General features: G+C 51.5%; 7 protein-coding genes across 7 annotated transcripts; 3 read left to right on the forward strand and 4 right to left on the reverse strand.

Moving 5' to 3' along the window:
• Positions 1–148: 148 nt before the first annotated feature.
• On the reverse strand, positions 149–1,772 carry N7477_004543 (KilA-N domain-containing protein; the record flags this gene model as incomplete). Its single annotated transcript, XM_056966206.1, has 5 exons — positions 149–173; positions 223–1,090; positions 1,146–1,308; positions 1,377–1,585; positions 1,712–1,772. 5 exons carry the CDS (start codon positions 1,770–1,772, stop codon positions 149–151), a joined length of 1,326 nt encoding a protein of 441 aa, XP_056822987.1.
• A 1,007-nt stretch (positions 1,773–2,779) lies between these two features.
• Positions 2,780–3,500, forward strand: N7477_004544 (rho GDP-dissociation inhibitor; the record flags this gene model as incomplete). Its single annotated transcript, XM_056966207.1, has 3 exons — positions 2,780–2,870; positions 2,943–3,311; positions 3,370–3,500. 3 exons carry the CDS (start codon positions 2,780–2,782, stop codon positions 3,498–3,500), a joined length of 591 nt encoding a protein of 196 aa, XP_056822988.1.
• Positions 3,501–3,852: 352 nt separating this feature from the next.
• On the reverse strand, positions 3,853–4,957 carry N7477_004545 (serine/threonine-protein phosphatase; the record flags this gene model as incomplete). Its single annotated transcript, XM_056966208.1, has 2 exons — positions 3,853–4,562; positions 4,651–4,957. The coding sequence occupies 2 exons, from the start codon at positions 4,955–4,957 to the stop codon at positions 3,853–3,855; spliced, it is 1,017 nt and encodes a 338-aa protein (XP_056822989.1).
• A 782-nt stretch (positions 4,958–5,739) lies between these two features.
• Positions 5,740–8,516, reverse strand: N7477_004546 (AP-3 complex subunit beta; the record flags this gene model as incomplete). Its single annotated transcript, XM_056966209.1, has 5 exons — positions 5,740–6,697; positions 6,774–7,489; positions 7,537–8,079; positions 8,154–8,311; positions 8,384–8,516. 5 exons carry the CDS (start codon positions 8,514–8,516, stop codon positions 5,740–5,742), a joined length of 2,508 nt encoding a protein of 835 aa, XP_056822990.1.
• Positions 8,517–9,466: 950 nt separating this feature from the next.
• On the reverse strand, positions 9,467–11,045 carry nuf2 (kinetochore-associated Ndc80 complex subunit NUF2; the record flags this gene model as incomplete). The annotated part of the gene is made up of 4 exons (XM_056966210.1): positions 9,467–9,580; positions 9,632–10,546; positions 10,617–10,877; positions 10,950–11,045. 4 exons carry the CDS (start codon positions 11,043–11,045, stop codon positions 9,467–9,469), a joined length of 1,386 nt encoding a protein of 461 aa, XP_056822991.1.
• Positions 11,046–11,301: 256 nt separating this feature from the next.
• N7477_004548 (translation initiation factor eIF2B subunit alpha) lies at positions 11,302–12,406 on the forward strand (the record flags this gene model as incomplete). The annotated part of the gene is made up of 3 exons (XM_056966211.1): positions 11,302–11,351; positions 11,405–11,796; positions 11,859–12,406. The coding sequence occupies 3 exons, from the start codon at positions 11,302–11,304 to the stop codon at positions 12,404–12,406; spliced, it is 990 nt and encodes a 329-aa protein (XP_056822992.1).
• Positions 12,407–17,984: 5,578 nt separating this feature from the next.
• Positions 17,985–20,264, forward strand: N7477_004549 (uncharacterized protein; the record flags this gene model as incomplete). The annotated part of the gene is made up of 1 exon (XM_056966212.1): positions 17,985–20,264. One exon carries the CDS (start codon positions 17,985–17,987, stop codon positions 20,262–20,264), a length of 2,280 nt encoding a protein of 759 aa, XP_056822993.1.
• Positions 20,265–20,358: the final 94 nt, after the last annotated feature.

Here is a 20,358-nt window from a genome sequence, read left to right on the forward strand (position 1 = left end):
CTCTGTCTGTGGCCGACAAGTGCAAATGAATGGAAGACTGTTCGATTCAATCAGCCGTTCAGCAAGTCCAATGGCGGAGCGGTGTTTAGGGAATTCGAGGAACGAGAGCTGCCTGGGTATGATTTTCCGGGCAAGGCTGAAGCCTGGTCTAGAAGAAGTAGGGGATAGAGGCACTAGGCTGAGTTAGCAAGCAAAAACAAAAATTGGACCACAACCACTTACGCAAGAGCAAAGGCGGCGGAAACGCCGAAAAGAGCGCGGTTGCGGACACGCTCGCGCTTAAGCTTGTCCTCCAACACCTTGGCCTTCTTTACCCGCTGGGCAGACTCGGCCACGGTCTCCTCATCATCGTCTTCTTCGGGCTTGCGCTTCTTCGTCACCTTGCCAGATGGGGATCCCTCACTATGGCCGCTGACGGATGCCACCATCGCCTTGGCCTCGGCGAGCATATCCTTGGCGGAAGGCGAGGGCATTTCTGCCAGGCTAACGGGCATATCGTCCGATAAGGTCGTCAGGATAGACTTGCCCGTTGGTGTGGCTTCAGTAGTCTCATTAACCTCGACCTCGGTTTCCGTCTCCTTCGCAGCAGCCTTCTTCTTCTTCTCGGTCTTCTTCTCTTCCTTCTTTGCTTCCTTTTCGTCCTTCTTGGTCTCCTTCTCCATGTCTTCTTCCTTCTCCTCCTCGGCCTCAGCAGCCTTCCTAGATTTACGGCCCTTCTTCTTCGGTGACTCCGTGGTCTTCACTTCAATTTCCTCCATTTCGAACACAGGTAGCTCATCTGACTCCATGGCGGCTGTCAGTGACAACGCCTCTTGGAGACTGTTGTTGGCAGCCGCTGTTGAAGGAGTACTGGGAGCATCCTTCGCAGAACCGGCCTTGCGGGACTTGCGAGGCGAAGTGGTCTTCTTGCTAGGCGACACTGAGCGACGGCTTCGGCGCTGGGCCAAGGCTCGATCATCCTCGGGAAGGTCGAACTTGGGTGGCGGGGTGATCTGCTTCTTCGAGGTCGACGGGCTCTGCACGATTTCTGTGGGGTCCAACAAGGCGCGTACCCAGTCGTACATCTTGTATTCTTGGGCAAGTTCGAGAGCTGGAGATAATCATTAAATGATATACATGTAAAACAGCGAGGCTGATAGACCTACCAAAAGTTGGGGAAATCCAGACGTTGCCAGCGACTTCTTCCTGGCTCGTGTACTCTCGAGACTTCAGATATTCTCTTTCAGTCTTCTCCTCATCGGTCTTGGCCCAGGGAAACGCGATTTTAAACATGCCAGTTGCGCTGACGAAGCCGTCCTTACTCCTCCGCTGTTTTGCAAGTTAATAGCTGTTTTTCACATTTCCTTTTTTTTTTAAAAAAAAAAAGAAAGACTTGCCATTAAGAAGTAGGTCTCTGGATGCTGAGCCGGGGAGTGCGAGGGGAAGATCTCAGAGCCCTTCAAGTCCTTGGGCAAGGGAGCCCGGAGGTGAGCATACTCGAAGACACCCAGGTTCTCGGGTTTGGTTGCATTCGATGAGCCGATCAGGCCGGGCTTAACGGAAAGATTGGTCTTGCCGAGACGGCGGCGCGCAAGAAGCTCCTCGTCTATAATGGTGAAAGGCAATGAGTTAGCGAGGGCGCAAATAAAAAGGAAGTTGATAGGTCCGATTTAGGGCGGGACACCGGTTGCATGCGCGGTCGCGCGACCACGCGCTTCGAGGGGAGACTTACAGGCCGGAGAGGCGTCGCTGAGGATCAGCGGGTTGGTCTTCTTGGGGAGAGTTCGTGACATGGCGGGCGAGTTGCGAAGCGACAGAATGAGCACTCGGTTAGATGCAAAGGAGAAGTTGCGCCAACCGCGGCCACGTAGCAGGCGCGTCGCAGATAGACGAACGAGGATCGAAACCGGTTATCAGCACCGACTTTGGAATAAAACGCGAGGTGGGGCGAAAGAACGCGCCGAAAATCCGACAGTCAGGACAAAGAAGTAGTTCACCAAACGACGATAAAAAGAGAAGATAATCAGGGGAGACGCTCGTCGCGACGGCATGGGGATTCGCTCTATACGGGCCTTGCCTCTTTCCGGAATGGTCCGGTTTCGAGTCCGTACTAGACACGATATAACGGGTTTTGATTCGACAATGTCAGAATTACCCTGTTATGGGGATACACTCCGTTGGGGCGTTGGCCCCGTGACATGCTCATTCCTGAGGCATTCAAGTCTGTTTACTTCTTTACACTAGACTTTACCTCAGTGACCCTATTTTAGTTACTCTGGGTATTATTTTAGCTGCGGAGTTTGCTTTCTCACGACTCTGATCCCCTGTATGGTGGAGACATGTCTTATGCACTCCAATGACAAGCCTTACGGGTTTCCAAAACTGGCAGCCTCCGGGCCCTAGATCATCCCTGCTACGTGTACTGGGGTGCGGCCACGAGCACCATCCCAGGTCAACATAGGTAGATGAGCTTCACTACCTCCCCATCGCCATCGTTCATAGCAGCTACGGTCAATTTAAAGATTAACTCGCATCTTCCCGAAATAGATATGCACTGCGTATGTATGCGTCAACGGCTGTTTACCTTTCGAAGATCCGAATAGCCTCGCCCCTCTTCCTCCACCGCCTTTCTGTAACCCCACCACGATTCAGGAGACAAGTGATATCTTTCACTTTCCCTTTCTTAACTTCCTTTCTTCACTTTTGTTCACTTGTTCACTTGTGAGATCTACCCTATTTCCCCAATTGACCGCTCACTCTTATCACCAAGACTCATTACCCCACCAACTCAACAATAACAATGGCTGATCACGACGACGATCTCGCTGTCTCCAAGACCGAGGGTTTCAAGGTTGGAGAGAAGAAGACTCTCCAGGAGTACCAGGAACTCGGTGAGCTTTCTCTCCATCGTGGCTCAATTACAGCACACAGACCCCTATACTGACTCTGCCCCTCCCCCGCAGACAAGGACGATGAGGCCATGAACCGCTGGAAGGCTTCGCTGGGTCTCAACCCTGGTAACCCCATTGGCAAGCCCGGTGATCCCAACTGTGTCATCAAGTCCCTCGCCCTGGTCACCCCGGGCCGTGAGAATGTCGTGATCGACCTCTCTGACCCTAAGTCTCTCGCGACTCTGAAGGATAAGCCCTTCACCATCAAAGAGGGTGCCAAGTTCCACATCAAGGCCGTCTTTCAGGTCAACAATGAGGTTCTGAGCGGTCTCAAGTACGTCCAGGTCGTCAAACGCAAAGGTATCCGTGTCAGCAAGGACCAGGAGATGCTGGGCAGCTTCGCCCCCAGCACGACCGACAAGCCCACTTATGAGAAGGATTGTAAGTATCCAGTGTTCTCTACACAAATTGATCCGATTGCCTAACTCTGTTGCTCCAGTCGCCGAAGAGGAGGCTCCTTCCGGCATGATCGCCCGCGGTCACTACAACGCAGTGTCTGTCTTCGTCGATGACGATAACCACACTCACCTCCAGTTCGACTGGTCCTTCGACATCGCCAAAGACTGGTAATCGGTTCAGAGATTTTGGACTGATACTGCGTTGAATTCTTGAGTGGCTTAATTGTTTCCAAGCGTGACGAATTTCCTTTGACTCCAAAAGCCTGGTAGAGATGGACCCAGCTCGGGCCAATTTACTTTGCATGGATTGAAGCCCCCCAATTCGTGGGCTTTTTTTTTGTCTTTTCCTACATCCCTTTCCCTATGCAGTTGTTTCATGTTCCATTTAAATGCAAACTAGCCAGCCTTCCAAAATCAAGTCTGTAAATGTGCAGTCATATTTTCTTTGCCCTTTCCTAAACTCCTATCCTGTACGGTGTCTGGCATGATAAAACAAGTTTGCAAAAAAAAAAAATCCCGGGGTATCACAAGAAATAATCAATCACTGGCTGCGAGTCCCGACTTTGCTGTGCCTGCTGCTCACTGCGGTGCACATCATTCTCAGGGGCCGCGTCAAAGATATTGAAGAAGCGCTCCATTTTATCGCCCACCTCCAGCACACTGGCGAGGTTACCACAGCGGTAACAGTAATTGGGCGCACTCCAAACAGTGCTGAGCCGGTCATCAAAGAGGACCTGATAGCCTTCATTGCAGAGCTGATGGGCCCGTAGAATATGGGACATATTATTCACCTCGAGGAACTTCCGAACCACTTGCGCACCAAATGTATATCCAGCACCTCGAGGAGAGAGGGAGAATTCATCTCGATCTGGGTCGGGATCGGACCAAACCAGGTCAGCCATGGGTCCTTCATGTGGAATTTCGCGGAACCGGTCAATGATCTTGATCTGGTCGATAGAGTGGATGGAAGGAGAGAGACCTCCATGCACACAGAAGATCTCATCATTTATGACAACACTGAGTGTCAAGTAATCGAACATATCTGTGAAGTAGTGCCAAACATTGGCATTGCCGTATTTGCGCGCACACTCGGTATAGAAGCCGTAGGACTGGGTAACTCCGCGAGACTCGTGGTTGCCGCGAATAAGGTGCACTCGGTGCGGGTAACGCAATTTGAGACAAACGAGCAGTGAGATAGTTTCAACACTAAATAGCCCACGGTCGACATAATCACCTATGTCTCCAGAGTTAGCAACGCCTCGCGCACAAGTAGGAGAACAATATCCTAGCTGTCCCTCACGGACAAGCAGATGGGCACTTACCGAGGAAAAGATAGTTGGTATTGGGACAAAAGCCACCAATGCGGAAAATCTCCAGTAAATCGAAGAATTGGCCGTGAATATCCCCAACCACGGTTACTGGCGCTTTGATATGAACGACATTGCTCTCTTTCATGAGCAGCTCTTTAGTCTTAGCGCAGATGGCTTCAATCACCGGCTCGGCAAGAAGCTCCTTGCGATAGAGTCTCTCGATACACTCATCCAGGTCGATACTGGCTGTTGCGACGTCAGCATTGCTTACCGAAGCTCGGATGGGCCGGGGCTGGAGTAACGGCTGGCCGCAGCGCATAACATACTGGGAAGGCCAGGCATGGCGACGAAATTTGGTGAAACCCGCCCAATGTATGCAATCCGTAATTCTCAGAGGGTGTATGCGAACGAAGACGACCGGGAATCGTAGCAGATGCGAGAAAACGGCCGGCGGTGCTCTGCGAGGCTAGAGAGGGGAGCCAGCTAAGAGACGACAAGGACGATAGCGATCAACAAGATATGGAAGTGAAAATTGGTGCGCAGCGGACATCATAATCACAAGGACATTTTCACTCCGATAACTTGAGATTATCGTCTCAAGCAGTGAGATCTAAAACCTGCCAGGAACCTCCCCGAGCTGGACTCTTGCCAGGGTGGGTTCTGCCTGTTTACACCGGTCAGTGCACGTGACTAGATTCCTGATTGGGAAATGTAACCTGCGCGAGTTTAGGATCTCAAATTACAGATATTTGGTCTGTAGGTGGAAAAACTGTGATGAAGATTGATCTATTATAACACTTATCAAAGTCTCGCATCGCCCTGCATACTCGAGAATATGGAAATTCTATTCCAAACGAAAAATATATATATGGTCATCACTGCCAACGTATGTGCCCTCACATTGTAACATAGCACCGTCCAATTCTTTCTTTGTTGCTCCCAAGATGATCTTTATTCTTATGGTCGACTTCTTGCAGATGACTGAGCGGCACCTATTCCAAAGTAGCATGAGGTTAAACCAAAATCTCCATTGTTTTCAGTATCAAATCTATGGATGCTTCCAAACAATCCGCGATTCACATCTCAAGGTTTCGGAACAGCCTAAGCAAGCAATTGCCGAGCCTCTCCATGGACATTGCTCTCAGAATCAGATTCAGATTCAGCTTCCCCGTCATCATCCTCATCGTCCTCCTCGTAATCCTCGTCATCCTCGTCATCGTCCTCACCAGATTCTTCCTCTTCTGAGTCAGTCTCGTACTCATCGGAGTCAGATTCACCCTCCGATTCAGTTTCAGACTCCGTCTCCTCTTCCTCATCAAGCCATTGATCAAGAGATTTCTGATTAGCTGACCCTGCATTCGGTGCACCGTTATGCCTACGTGGCGGGACAGAAGTCTGATGCTCGCGAAGCGCTCGGTCTAAGCGCTCGCCGGCGGTCATTGAAGTCTGGAGGGAAGTAGATTCAGGCTTGACGTCCTCGGTGCGCAGATTTGGGCTTGGCTCTTGGCCCAGCTCGACCCAATCGGGTATATCGGCGTAGCCGCGAAGGCCGTGGTAGCCTGCTTCGGGGCCAACGACAAGAGTTGACGTTCCGATGAGGAGGTCTTTCCGAGTTTCGGAGGGGCTCGGGGCGTGAGGGACTGGCTTTGGTGCTAGTAGTAGCAGGTTGGCGAGTTGAGTGGATGCAGGACTAGCAAGTAGAGCTTTGTATAGCCGGGCGCGGTCGCGAAGATCGTATGAACTATCGTAACGCGCGAGAAGAAGGATGTAACGCCAAAGCAGGGTGATTCGGTCTTCTTTTTCTTCCTCCCCTTTTGACTGGAATCCATCGTCCTCAGGGCGTCGGTCTTCTGTAGTTTGGCTGGCTTCTATTTGCTCATCAGTCCGGTCCTCGGTCCATTCGTTGCGAATTTCCTTTGCAAGGGCGGCAGCGCGTTCAGGTGATGTTGGGGGTTCATCTTTCGGCTGTTCCGGTGACTTTTGTAGTAGATGATGAAGGTAGACCTTAGCACCAAGCAGGACGATTTGTTGCTTAACAACCTCAGTTTCATCGGCAAAGCTCTGGATAAGGATGCGAAGAACGTCAGGTGCAATATTATTTCCTGGGTCCACGCCCGCAAACTCCCCCCACTAACCAGATGATGGTAGCCCTTGCGTCCGGGTTCGTTGTCGTGCCAAGGTGGGTAACTAGTTGTATGACGGTTTGCTTATGCGAAGACGGATCCTGCTGGATCAAATGGCGGATGACCGTCAGTGACTCAGATACAAGATTGCCGTCCAGACTGGAAATTTGACCCAGCAGAATTCGTAAGCACATATCGGCAGTACTGGCGTCCGCCTGTGCGCAGCGCCCAATGGCACGCACGCTTTCTCGGACCAATTCAGGATCGGGCCCCTTGGAGAAATGCTCCAGCTCGCTGATGATCACACCTTTCCAGTGTTTTCCGCAATAAGGGAAGACAATTGTCAACACCTCCAGCTTCAAACGCCAGATATGCGGTGGGTCGTTGGCATGGACCAGGAAGCGAGCGACGTATTTTGTGAATGGTTTCGGGTCCTTCAAAGCTACAACAACAATGTTGTATAGAGCAATGAGCTGCATATCTTGAGGGCTTCGGAGCAAAGCCACCAGAGGGCCTACTGCCGAAGCGAGGTACCCTGGTGGTGCCAAATAAAGGAAGCAACGAACGACACTGACAATGACGGCCGAATTGCGGTTCTGCAATAACAATTTACATGCTAGGAGCAACAGTTCCAGATCCGGATCCAGCACAAAAATTTCGTGTTCTTCACCGTTATCCTGAGAATCCGGATCCTGCTTTTCGTCATCGTAGAATGGCTTTGAAGCCGCCTGTTTGACCTTTTGGGTTCGACGAGGAAGCATTGGCGAGCATAAACCGTGAGAAGTCGTAGCGTCGAAAGCTGACTCCATTCATCCATATCCACTAGCTTTTTGACCAAGCTGCGGTAGTGCTTGTGAATAAGGCCAATTTCATCAGGGCAAACCTCCAAGAATGCAGCAACAGCCGGACCAACAACGAAGTATTGCGAGTCACCGAGAAGAGTCGAGATATACCCAGTCAATTGCGGCAACGTGTTCGGGTCCAGACGATAACATTTCGGAATAGCCAGAGCCGCCGCTTTCCGCACATGGGGGCTCATATCACCGCATCCACGCTTGATGGCTAGTGACACGATTTGGCTGATAACTGGCACGCGAATACCAGACATGGTACGCAACGCCATTGTCCGCACTTGTGGGTTCGAATCTGTGAGGGACTTTTGGATCGCATTGATGGATAGCAAGGCCAGATCTGGTTCGGCCTCCGCATGATGAACAAGGTAAATGTAGACTAGTTTCTTGACTTCGAGGTTGGCGCTGGCCGCATTCTTGACAACGGCCGAGAAGAAAGTCATGGATGGCTCGGAGCGGTACATCAACTGTAATCATCACGTAAAGACTGGGTTAGCTACTGTGTACCTGGGTCTTGTCTTGTATTGGAGTACCATCATACCGAGATCACCCGCCGCATTCCGTCAAGAACCTCTCGCTCATGACGACTGTCCAGCAGCTTCTTGATACTAGCGACACTGTAAGACCGCGAAGAATAGTCCGCAATAGAGCTTCGGGTGCTCGCAGCGGACTGGGCGGCCTCCAGGGTGAGCTCTCGAGCTATGCGCACAGTGACCACAGATCAGCTCCAAGTCTCCGATGGGCGCGTGAGCACGAGGCATTGTGACATACCTGTTTCCAGCATCGAGGATATCCGAGATATTGTCTCCATTGTGATTCCAGCCTCCGCGAAGCCCAGTCCAGATAGCGCGAGAATTGACTGGGAGTGATGAAGATAGGTGGGGGAGGCAAGGCGGAGGAGCATGACCTCCGCGGCGTAAAAGGGACTCCGCTGATCTCTACCACAACCACTCTCCAAGGCTAGTTTGACAACAAAACGCCATGATTTCGAACCAGACACACATGTTCCAGGAGATGTGACCGATTTTGGATCGAAGACCCTACGACTCTACGACCCAAACCATTAGAAACATCACATCATGGGCCAAACGCGAACCGTCGCTTCCTGCAGTCTAGTAACGGATCTTTTACAAGAGTTGCTTAATATCAACTCAAGATCCCAACTCATCATCTGTGGCACCAAAGCAGAATTTTTGGTGCAATTAGCAGCCGCCGTTCGCTCACAACGCGCCGATTCGAGTACTACGTCTCGTCATGACCTACTCACCCCAACAATCGGATTGCTTGCCAACTCAAGCCGAATCCAACTGACCTTCTGCTCAACTCTGGAGAGTCTCCGAGCCTATCTTGCAGCTTTCGGAGCGACCGTTAAAGACCAGTCAGAGAGAGAAACTCGACTGGTCATCCTGGACATGGTGGCTCTACATAAGGACTACCGCGGAATTCTCCGCGCAAGGACTCTCGAGAACTTTTGCAGCAGCTGTAGAAACAGCCTCCCGTACAGAGCTGGACCTGATGCTCTGCGAATGTATCAATTCCGTAACTCCCTCGAGTGACGACTGGGGCGGAAAACTATGGGATAGACCAGTTCCCTTACTAAACGGCTCTGTTCGAATACGCGGCGAAGACGGCAATTGGGGCGGACGAGGCGTATCTGTCAGACAGATTGCCCAACGCTGGTTCGACTTTAATGAAAACATGCATCTGTGAAAAGAAACGAGGTATATTGAAAGTGGGAGAAAGCCGGCCAAACACTTGCCATATGATGAAACTCCCCCAAATGAATCTGTACCCGGGTATCCTTGACTTAACCTCTGAACTCCTGATCCGTAACAGCCACAGAAAATCAAATCCCTATAAGGACTTGTCCACCTCCGAGATGTAGAGTTTGATGTGGGCTTCCAGCTTGAGATACTGGTCGTGAGCAGATTGTATCTCACTCTCGATGTTCTCTTTGAGATCGACCATCTATGCAAAAGTTAGCAAAAAGATATGAGAGCCGTGATTGACAGAATCTACCTTCTTCTCGGTCTGCTCAATGCGGATCCGCCGGCGCTCCATGTCGCGCTGTTTCTCGGCTCGTTCCTCACGAAGCTGCTTCTGTACGTTGCGAAGCTCTTCCATTCGGGCCTGAGCAACCTCGGCTTTCTCCTGTGCGCTTTTGCGAAGACCCTCGATTCTCTCATTCCAACGGGCCAATTGCCGCTGCAAGAGTTTCTCGGTCTGTTCCACTTCCCTGACGCTGTTGCCTCTATCCGAAATAGCCTCCTTGTTACGAGCTGCACGAGATTCCTCCTCCTCTTCCTTTTGAAGTTCGGATGAAATGTCATCAAGTAGCTTCACGCATGCTTGCACGTCGTTGGAAACAACGGTGAACGTGTCTGAGGAGGTCTGCAAAGCCCGTGCGCGCTTCTCCATAGCATCAATTTGAGCCTTTTCGCGCATCAGGCTCTCCGCTAATTCCGTCAAGGACGTTTGCAGAGTGGCAGGGGACTCAAGGACGTAGGGCCGCAGCTTTTCGGCCTCTTGCCGGCTCCGAACTGTCCTCTCCATCTTCTCCTCTAATTGCTGCTGTCGCCGTTGTCTATCGCTCTTTACTCGGTCGAGTGTCTCTGCAACCCGTGACTGCTCTCGGCCCAATTCGATGAGGCGGGCTTTAAGCGCGTCGTTTCTAGCGACTTTCTCACGCACTTGGACCTCATTGGCTTGTTGGTTCTGTCGCATCTCCGCTAGGCGTTGTTCCATCTCTTGATTCTCGGCAAGTAGTTCATCAATGCGCGACTTGGTCTTCTCAGTCTTGTTGAAGTGTTCGTCGATGATAGGCGTTTGCGACTCTCGGAAGCGCACAAAGTTGATGAGGTAGGAGAAGATTTTAACTAGTCGGTCGTGGGTCGGTTTTGTCAGGTCTGTGAAGGTAAAGTCATTCACGCCGCACTGTAGTCCAGAAATAGGATATCAGTCTCGGTGTTTCCCAATTCAGTCTGTTGTGATGGTGACGATGTACCTCTGTCAACAATCTCCGCAGGCTTATGAAAAAACCCATGAGGTTACGTGTGTCATTCGGAACGATGTCGGGGTAGTCGCCACAGGTATCTTCAGCAGCTGCGTGCATAGCTGGCTCGACTGTCTCCCTTGTTGTGTTCATGAGAAGCTCAGCGAACCATTCGAAGACCATCTGGATTTGCTGGGCATTTGGTTTCGCCAGGTCGGCCGCGGTGAACGGAATACCGATATCGTTGATACATCCTGCAATTTCCCTGTCGGGCTATGACACTGTAAGCAGATGTTTCACCGGTATGAAGATAAAGCTTGTTTATGAGGCCGAGGCAGGACTGACCAGGCGCATCAGTGCGTCATTATCGTCTTCCTTCTTGCGACCCCGATTTTGTTGCTGCTGGGAGCCAGCCATACTCATACGATGGTTGTACGCCATCGCGTCACGTAGAAAGGATGGTCACAATCAGGTAAGGGACCAGTTAATCGAGAAGTCGGTAGTGTGAGGAGTCGAAGAGGCCAGTGATGTTGTGACTTGCGACGATTGTTTACTTTGGAGAGGAGCCCGCATGACACCCGCATCGGGTTAGCGCAACGCTGGAGGGGCAGAATGCAAACACAGCAAACGCCATCAAAGAAATCGTGACTCTTTCAATTCCTCGAACTCTTCGACCAGAGCTCTTGACCAGATAATCATGGCTACAGAGACGGGAAGCTCGGCTGCGGCCGGTACGAAGCCTTTTGAGTGAGTTCTCCATCCATAGTATCCCCGGAGTGCCATGCTCATGCTCTCTGCAGCATCGTCGCATCATACAATGAGCTCCTGCGCTCCGATCCCGATCTCACAATGCCCATCGCGGCCATTGAAGCCCTCGTATTGCTTCTTACAAAGGAGCCTTCCTCGACTATCTCTGAAACTCTTGACCTCCTCGAAAAGTCTACCGCCATCTTGAAAAAAGCCAACCCCAACCCCATCGGTCTCTCCGCCGGAACCGATCTCTTTCAACGATATTTGATCACTACATTACAACGACCTGGTCAACTAGGCCCTGCCGGTGATTTCAAGGCTATTCGGACACATCTCTTGTCAAATGGCCGACTATTCATTCGCCGTGCCAAGGAGAGTCGAGAGAAGATCGCGGCCTTTGGCCGAGGGTTCATTCGCGACGGCTGCACGGTGCTTACCAATGGTGGATCCAGAGCTGTCGCGTCTCTGTTGCAGAAGGCTACAGCCGATGAGGTTCCCCGTCAGCGGTGCGCTTCCGGGTGATCTATGTCTTGTCTTCCTTCAAAAATGCCGATGATCCTTCGGGGGAGCCGGAGGGCATGGAGACGGTGCGGGCCCTGAGAGCTAAGGGCGTCCCCGTTTCAACGATACCGGAATCGGCAGTCGCATACGCTCTTGGAAAAACAGATATGGTAATTGTTGGAGCTGAAGGTGTCGTTGAGAATGGTGGTATTGTGTCCCGCATGGGTACTTACCAGATTGGCCTTCTGGCCAAAGCCATCGGTAAGCCCTTCTACGTGGTGGCGGAGAGTCATAAATTCGTACGACTGTATCCCTTGGGCCAGTACGACCTGCCAATTAACCAGCACGTTATCGACTTCAAATCCGATGATGATATTACTGAGCAGAAGGAGGAGCCGGCCACACCCACGAGTGGAGACCGACAAATCGAGTTGCCGCTCTGCGACTCGGTGGACTTTACACCGCCGCACCTCATTTCAGCACTGATCACTGATAGCGGTGTCTTGACACCCAGTGCTGTCAGCGAGGAGTTGATCAAGATCTGGTTCTAAAGAGCCCCTACCAAGCTTATGCGCTCGAAATCCAGTCGCAGGCTTTATGAGTTGATGACATGACGGGGAATGACCTTTTAAGGAATTAGCTCTTCGCTCCATAGCCTTGTTCCCACAAGAAGGGCCCCAGGGCTAATGCAGGGCGAATGCGCGAGATCTGCCCTGGGTAAAGGAAACCAGAGGACGTCTTGAGAGTTTGTACTCACATGCCTGTGGGATTCCATGCCTTTACTTTCCACTGTGACCTTGTCAAAGCGGTGATGATCCGGTGCATCATTGATAGATCGCAGTACAAAATCATGAATCTTAATCATTCTACTCTGAAATAGAACAAGATTTTTTAACGAAGTAACGCTTTTGTTCAGTCCTAAATTCCGTCATAGTCATAGTCATCAATCATCAATCATCGAACGATTCCGGCGTCGAAAGATAGATATTTCTCCAACATCATTTTTCAGTACAGCGAATGAGGTTGTTCGAGGGACAGTGGTGCCGGGTCAAGAATGATCTTGAGTATCATTGATGAAATTCTCGAGTCATAATTCATAGGCAAGCAAAGCCGTCAACCCCACACGCTCTCCGATTTCGCAGAGCCTTCAAAGTCATGAAGCATCGGCCAAAAGGTAAATGGCGGTCAACGGCTTTGTCGAAGACAATATTGTCTCACTAGCTGGCGATCTCGCAATCGGGTAACTGCGAGACACGACGTTACAATAGTCTCAACCCCTTAACCGATTTGAAATGAGATCAAGCCACTCCGTCTGCATTGAGGCAAAGGCATACAGCAGTAAATACCCGAAGGCCACAAATATCCACAGCGGAGCCATGCTAGCAGTCGCGAGACGTAGGAAAGTCGGTGTGAAAGAGGGAAATAGCGAGTGGGTTAGACCACGCGCGACTAAAAAAATTGACGGAGAGAGTCGCAAATTTCCTTGCTAGGATTCGCTGTTCTCCAAATATTTATGAGGGGGAACAATATCAGCTTGTCTGCTCAGGAACGTAGGATGGAAGAACAGGACGTCACTCTCGAGCGAGGAATATGTATTTGAGCATTTAGAACCCAACCAGACTGATAAGTCAGGACACAATTCCATCATCTCCGAAATTGCCCATCCAATACGAGTCGATCGTGTGTTTGAATTCCGGCCATTGAGAGGCCATTCCGAACGATGCAACGGCAATGATGCGGGGTTCTCGAAGAGCACGATTCTCGATCTGTGGTGACCGCCCCAGATCGGGAAACATACTCAAGGTCGCTCTTTGGCTAGAGGTCGAAATGAGGCTTTCCTTGTGATCTGAAATCAAGTGGCGTTGATCACACGTCTATTGTTCTTTTCCACTGCGAAATGACTGAGGGGAGGACTGAAGGGCGGAAGTATGTCTTCGGTGATCAGGGTTTCAACTGTCGAATGTGTCAGACAAGGGTAGACGGGTGTGGGAGCATACAAGATTATACGCCTAGCGCTTATCTTTGGCTGTGTCCGAAAGGCTTATTTGTGGACTTGGTCGATTTCTGGATACTTAGGGGCTGGCTTCTGGGACTCGGCCACCGGTGATCAGACAAAAGATATCAGATCATTCCAATGAGATCTTAGAATGCGAAAACATCAGCTTGAACACAAGAAGAAACGAGAAGGTCTTCCTCCTGACGGTTTTCCTAACTAGAATGTAGTCTTTTTCATAAAGGCGCTCAGGCCCAAGCTCGCTCCAATTTTGAGCAGATCACGAGTTCAGCTTAGTGAGTAAAATTGTGAGAGAAGCATACACTTTGATTGCGAGAATCTTGATGAATGCAAGGCGTTAGTAAAACAGATTAGAGGAACCGGAGCCACTCTGGACCATATTGCGGTACAGGGAGACACGTACAACATGGTGTCTCTGTCGGCAGATATGACATTGGAGAAGATAGCAATGGTCTGGCTCTTGACTTCCCAACAGAGAGGTAGACAATAGTCTATAAAAGCAGCTGGCTGGAAACGCTTACTCGGCGGGAAAGCTGACAGACTTGTGCGTGCCTTTTAGCCTGGACATCTTGAGTATCTGGCAGCTTGACAAGAACAACGAAGTAACACCTTCCGAACTTCTATTAGAGGATTGCAATTATTCTTTCCATAGGTTAAAGCTATCTTCTGAAAGTAATGTAAAATCCCATAAGTCTACAGGTGACTCGCAAGCCCGTAAGTTACGATCGCGCTGGAAAGTCCTGATATTCTGTACCAAGACACAAAAGTGAAGCCAGAATTTGTAGGTCGTCTCAAAGGTTCCAAGGTTATTGCATCGAGATATTGCGCCTCGTGTGTCCTCGACCAAGAGTTGGGCACCCAAAGCGCGTTCATCGTGTCGCGTGATTTACTCGGAGACGACACTAACGAACGCCTCCCTCCACCATCAGGCAAAGCCAAGGAATCAGAGTAGAATCGATTAAATCTAGCACTTGCAATACCCTTGACCTAGATTTAGCCTCTTGCAACAACTGTGTAACGAACATTAAGACACGTGCCAGGTTATTGACCCAGAAAGATAATCATGACCATCATAGCTCATGGACTGGAAAGCCCGGTTTCAGTCGCATAAACCGCGAACCTAGCGTCTGGCAAATGACTAAGACAAGCCTGGGATCGTATCTCCACGTAGAGTCTACAAGACCCCTTTTTATCAGATCAAGACTGGACCAGAGGATGTCAACCGCCCCACCAGCTCAACCCCGCTCTCTGGTTCCTGATCCAACATTCTCATGGGGATCTGGAGCTACCATTCACCCTCATCATACCTTCAATACATCGGGCCCATAAGATCACGTTCTTCGGACGGCCATTAAATCTTGAGCCTAGAATTCTACCTCGAATCCGTGCCCCTCGAAACCGACTATCTAGCGCAATCCAGCGCAGCCTCCCGACAAGCACAAACCATCCCACACCGACTCGCAATGAATGCCCAATTATTGACATCTCAATCCCATCTGCCTTCCGAATCCGATGAGCTCCACCCAAACGAAGAGCCCAGTCCCGAGGTCCAAGTCTGCCGATCGTGGTCACTAAAGAGACTCCTCGGACGCGGAAACCGGCGGTATCGTGTCTTGGAGCGAGAGCCGAATCGGCTGCGGAAACGTGTCAGTGCCTGATATTGCGTGGACTACTAGCGGAGAATCGGCAGACGACATGTGTGAGTGTTGGCGGATTTACGTGTCTCTTCGGCCTGAGAGTACTTCGGAACTTAGGTACCTAGGGTAGGAAGCTGGTGGTGTAGGTCGTTGAGGACTGCTGGACTATTGGGCTTGCATGAAGGGCATATTCAATTAGGATTAAAGTCTTGGCTTCTGGGCACATGATTTTGATTGGCATTTTGGTTGGCGTTTACATTAACACTAGAGGCTCGGGAATCAGGGAGGAGGGGGGGATACACGAGGGACTGGAGGTGGCACTTGGTATTGTTCCTTTAGATTCGATTTACTTTACTTTGACACATACAGGAACGAAGGGGATCTTTGATTGCTTATTGCCGAGTCGGCTTTCGGCCGTTTGCATGGGGAACCCCTCAAGCCCCAATAGCTCGGACCAATTAGTCTGACTAAACGCGATAAGCAGAGTGCATGAATGTTAGAGGCTCAATCAGAAGCTGCGGCGTGTTTGCTTTCTATTTTCAGGTGGGTCAACCGTGGGTTTGGGTCCCAGTGTAGGGTCATTAGGTACTAGATTGGCCCGCCTTCGCGCTATTGATCCCAAAGGGGTAAAGGCTGGGCCGGGTACTTCGGTTCAGAATGCGCTGCATGTCCTGATGCCCAATATTGTCTCTTAGACTCGGGGAACTGCCTTCTGATGTCCAGGTGATTTTGGTGAGTTCGATGGACACAATATCGGGTTACAGGAGTGGGTGTGGTTGATCGAATTGGCAATTGTCTCAGTTGGAAGCGGGGGACTCGGCTAGACTGAGATAGACTGAGGTAATCTGAGACCGTCTAGGTCTTCTAGGTCCTCTTGGTCTCTGGCGCCGGGGTTCTGGAGTCCGACTGTGCCGAGTGCAGGGCTTAGACGCTGGCAAGTGTCCAATATCCAGTGTCCCGTCTCCGCTGACCTCGGGAGGGATTGCCCTGTGACGAATGGCCTGCTGATGCTGATATGTCATATAAGGGTTCTGGGAGGAAACTGGAATTGAGACTGAGACTGAGACTTGGCGATGGGATGTATCAAGCAGAAAGCAAAAAGAGAGCTGAGCTGAGCCGATCTAAACGTGATCGTACTACCCCAAGACAAGAGGCAGAGGACAGCTTTAGCGTTGTACTGAGACCCCTGCAATGACAGAGCACGGTCCAATCCGAAGAGAGTGTGGCAGGGGAATCTTTCTCGAACAGAGCCACGCAATTTCCCTGGTACCACTAACACCGGATAGGAGATGGACCTGATTGAGTACCAGTCTCCAGTGCCCCTCCTAAGCGCACATCCCAGAACCCCAAAAAAACAAAGCTCACGTTCACTAGCACGTAGTTCTGACCGAATCGGCAATAACCTAGATGATCACCCCCACCAGTCAGTACTGTACAGTAGCCAAGTCCCTGCAGGCTGGCCGAGTGTGCAAATCTGCAGAGATGGGTCAAAAGTTAAGAGGCGTGTTGTGATGGGCCATGGGACAGGAGGGCCCCAACCACGAGTTGCGTAAGATCGACTCCATCCCCGCGTGTCAACCCAGTCAAAGGCATCTTTCTCAATGAGCCCGCTTTCGGGGTCCACCGGGCGCCCAACGGCGGCCTTGGCTCGGAAGTAATGGCACGCGCGCTGTCCACGAGATCGAGTCTCCCGTTATATCCGCGAGGGGAGAAAGGAAGGGGGTGAGAGAGACCTTGATTGAGGAAATCAGAGACCTGGCTGAATGCATAGACTCGTCATGATCACTAGTGCTTTGGTCCTCGAGTTTAGCACAGATCGCTTGCACAGTGACGGTGTAGAAGTGGATGTGATCCCCCCACAAAGCCAAATGACGAAATGGGACTCGCCGATCCCCTGAGGACGTACAGTAGGACATAGGGCGTGGGACTTCGGATCGTATCTTCTACCCGTGGCCTGAGTGTCATGCATAGGGGCAGCAGGTACCAGGTACAGTGTGACCTGGGTCCCGGGATGCTCTGGAAGGCGAATTTATGTAAAGGCATCCCAAGAATGCCGGATGATCTTGAGGGACAACCAAATATGGTGCCTGGCCTTGCCTGGTGTTCTGGGCCCTCTTGGGGGGGGGGGCTCCTTTGGGGCCTTTTCTGGTCTCTGGTCCATTTTCCGCTCATTTTTTTGTATTTTTATTTTTTATTTTTTTTTAACCCATTTTTCCATTTTCCATTTTCTCATTGTTGAGGTTCCATTTCTGACTCCCCATCTTCCAAACCATTCACCGTTCATGGTCTTTCTCTCTCTTCCTGGTCTTTACGCTCTGCCACTTTGATCCACGTTCGCTGTTTATTTACCTTCGAAAACCTAAAAGGGACTAAACCCACATATGACGCCAGTGGCCGACTCTTTGCCCGACCCGCCTCACTTCACTCCATGAGTCTCATCTTCTCTGACTGAACCCGCTTCAGTGCCCTCCTGCCGTCATGGCGCTGTGGCCGTTTGGCCGGAAGAGTAAGCGGCACACCATTCAAGTCAGTCCCGACGAAGCCGCCGCCCTTCAGACCTCCCTCGAGCAGGACACCCCCGAAAGCTTGGGCCGCAAGCTTTCTCGCCGTGCCTCCAAACGGCTCAACACTCGGACGCGTACCGTTGATGGTTCGGACAGTCTAAATGACTCGGCGCGCGCCCGACCCATCTCGCTACACCACCGAATGTCAGAACAACACGATCGCCCCAATCCAGACCTGATCCCCCAGCGACGCCTGTCCTACGCCGAATCTATGCTCAAAAAACAAGCCTCCAATGGGCCTAAAAAGCTCCAAAAAAGCAAGCGCCGCACAGAGGAGATCCTACGTGAGCGGCATATTCGCATGCTGTCGTCCACTCCGATCGACATTCCGCACCGAAATCTCGCACCCGACGGCGACTATGTGCTAGAACATCGCAAGAAGAGGGCCAATGGTCGCCGTGCCGACCGCTATATGTCGGACATTAGCCTATCGATTCGTGATTCTGCTGCCTCCTCCATATCCGACAACTCGGACCCGTTCACATACAAAGTCAACGCCTTCGCCGCGCTTACTCCCCGTCCCGTTGTTCGCTATGTCGAGGCGCCTCGTCTCGCGACGGCCCGAAGCCAGGAGCCTGCCAATAAAGAAACCGTTCGACGCGACAAAGATCGAATGCAGGCTTTGACTATGTCCGAAGAGAACCTGTACGACTCAAGACGCCGCGTGAATGAACTCGCCGATTCATTAGATGCCGGAGGCCTCCGCGAATTATTAGACCGGGATCGCCGACGACGAGATAAGCAACAAATTGATGATCAAGAGAAGCTAAGGCGCAAATTGCAAAAACGAGCCGATGAACAAGCGGCAGAAGAAAGGCGACAGGCGATCGAAGCAACCACACCGGAAGCTACAGAACCGCAGGCCGAACCCAAAGTCGAGATGTCGCTAGCTATGGAAGATGTTTCGGGGCAGCGGGAAGAGCAAATTCAGATCCAAATTGATGAGCCCACTCCTGTACCTGCTGAAGAACCCGAGACCTGGCTACGAGAAGAGTCAAAGGGTAGCGATGCTGCCAGGCGTGAGTCCTTGGACAGCGCCAACGCTGTCGCAAATATCGGTGACACCTCTACCCGCGAGATCCCCAAGCTTTCCACGCGCCCCAGCTTTGCGCCGTCGCATGAGATGGGCATGTCGCGAACGACCCTCTCCCCGTCCCATTCATCTATCCGCCAAGGAATCAGCACTCCCAGTCAATCCCAGACCTTTGGCATGGGTTCGGCCTCTGATCTCTCTGAACATCGGTCACCAGATAATAGTGCCCGCCGTGGAAATACGATCACCTCATTATTTCGACGGGGTTCCTCTCGCCTCAAGCGACGCTATCGCGAGCGGTTCCCCGAATCCACTCCTGACATCGCGCACTCCTCGCAGCCTTCGAACGAATCCTTCTACAGAGTTCACACTCAATCATCACCTCCCGCGCCCTCAGCCTTCCCGCCGAGAACTTTCATGTCTCCCGGCGCTGTCATGCGTTCTCAGTCCAAATTCACGGAGCACTTTGACTTTGGCGACGAGCCTCTGTCACCACCAGACTCACGGTTGCAATCTCCCGATATACCCGAGCAGGTTCCCGAATCCTCGTTGGAGAAGGAGGAGAGCACCTTCCTTCATGGAACCACGCCCAGTGCTGGTGTGGATATTATCAACCCACGTCGACGCCGCCACCAATCTTGGAACGACAGCATCGACGCCGAGTCTGACAATGTACCTCTCTCCCAGTCGCTGGCTTCGATTGACTCCGAGGGATCATGGATGTCTGGTAGCTTCTTCCGTCGGATGTCTCAAAAGCCTGGTAGCCCGGGCAGTCCAGTTCGAGCGAACATGACCTCCTTTGAAGCCGCCATGGACGGCACCGCCGATACACATGACGATTCGCGGGACTCTGTTGACTCCCGTGGAGCGAGTAGCCATGTGATGGGTGAACCGGAGCTGGATGACGAGCTGGGTGCTACCGACGCAGGCAAATCTTCCGAGATGTGGCACCGCAATGAATTCGGTCGACGGCCCATGATCGTCAATCCAACCGTCCGTCCCAAGTCCACCCAAGGCATGCTAAAGAGCATTCCTTCGCTTTCTCCCATCTCGGCAGAGGAGGATTACATTTCTGATGAAGAGACTGATCTTCCTCCCGCCCCTCAGCGAGTGGCCAGTCAGCACGGTGTAACTAGCCATGTCGAACTGCAGCAAGGTTAAATTTTCAAAGATCAACTCCTCAGGCCATGGGCCTAACTGGTCTTGAAATTGATCTGTCACTCCTTTTAGCCATTTCTTATGTTTTTTTTTCCCT

The sequence above is a fragment of the Penicillium maclennaniae genome, assembly GCF_028827695.1.
Source record: "Penicillium maclennaniae strain IBT 15551 chromosome Unknown utg000004l:1.0-3007600.0:1.0-3009580.0, whole genome shotgun sequence".
In the NCBI taxonomy this organism is placed as follows: domain Eukaryota; kingdom Fungi; phylum Ascomycota; class Eurotiomycetes; order Eurotiales; family Aspergillaceae; genus Penicillium; species Penicillium maclennaniae.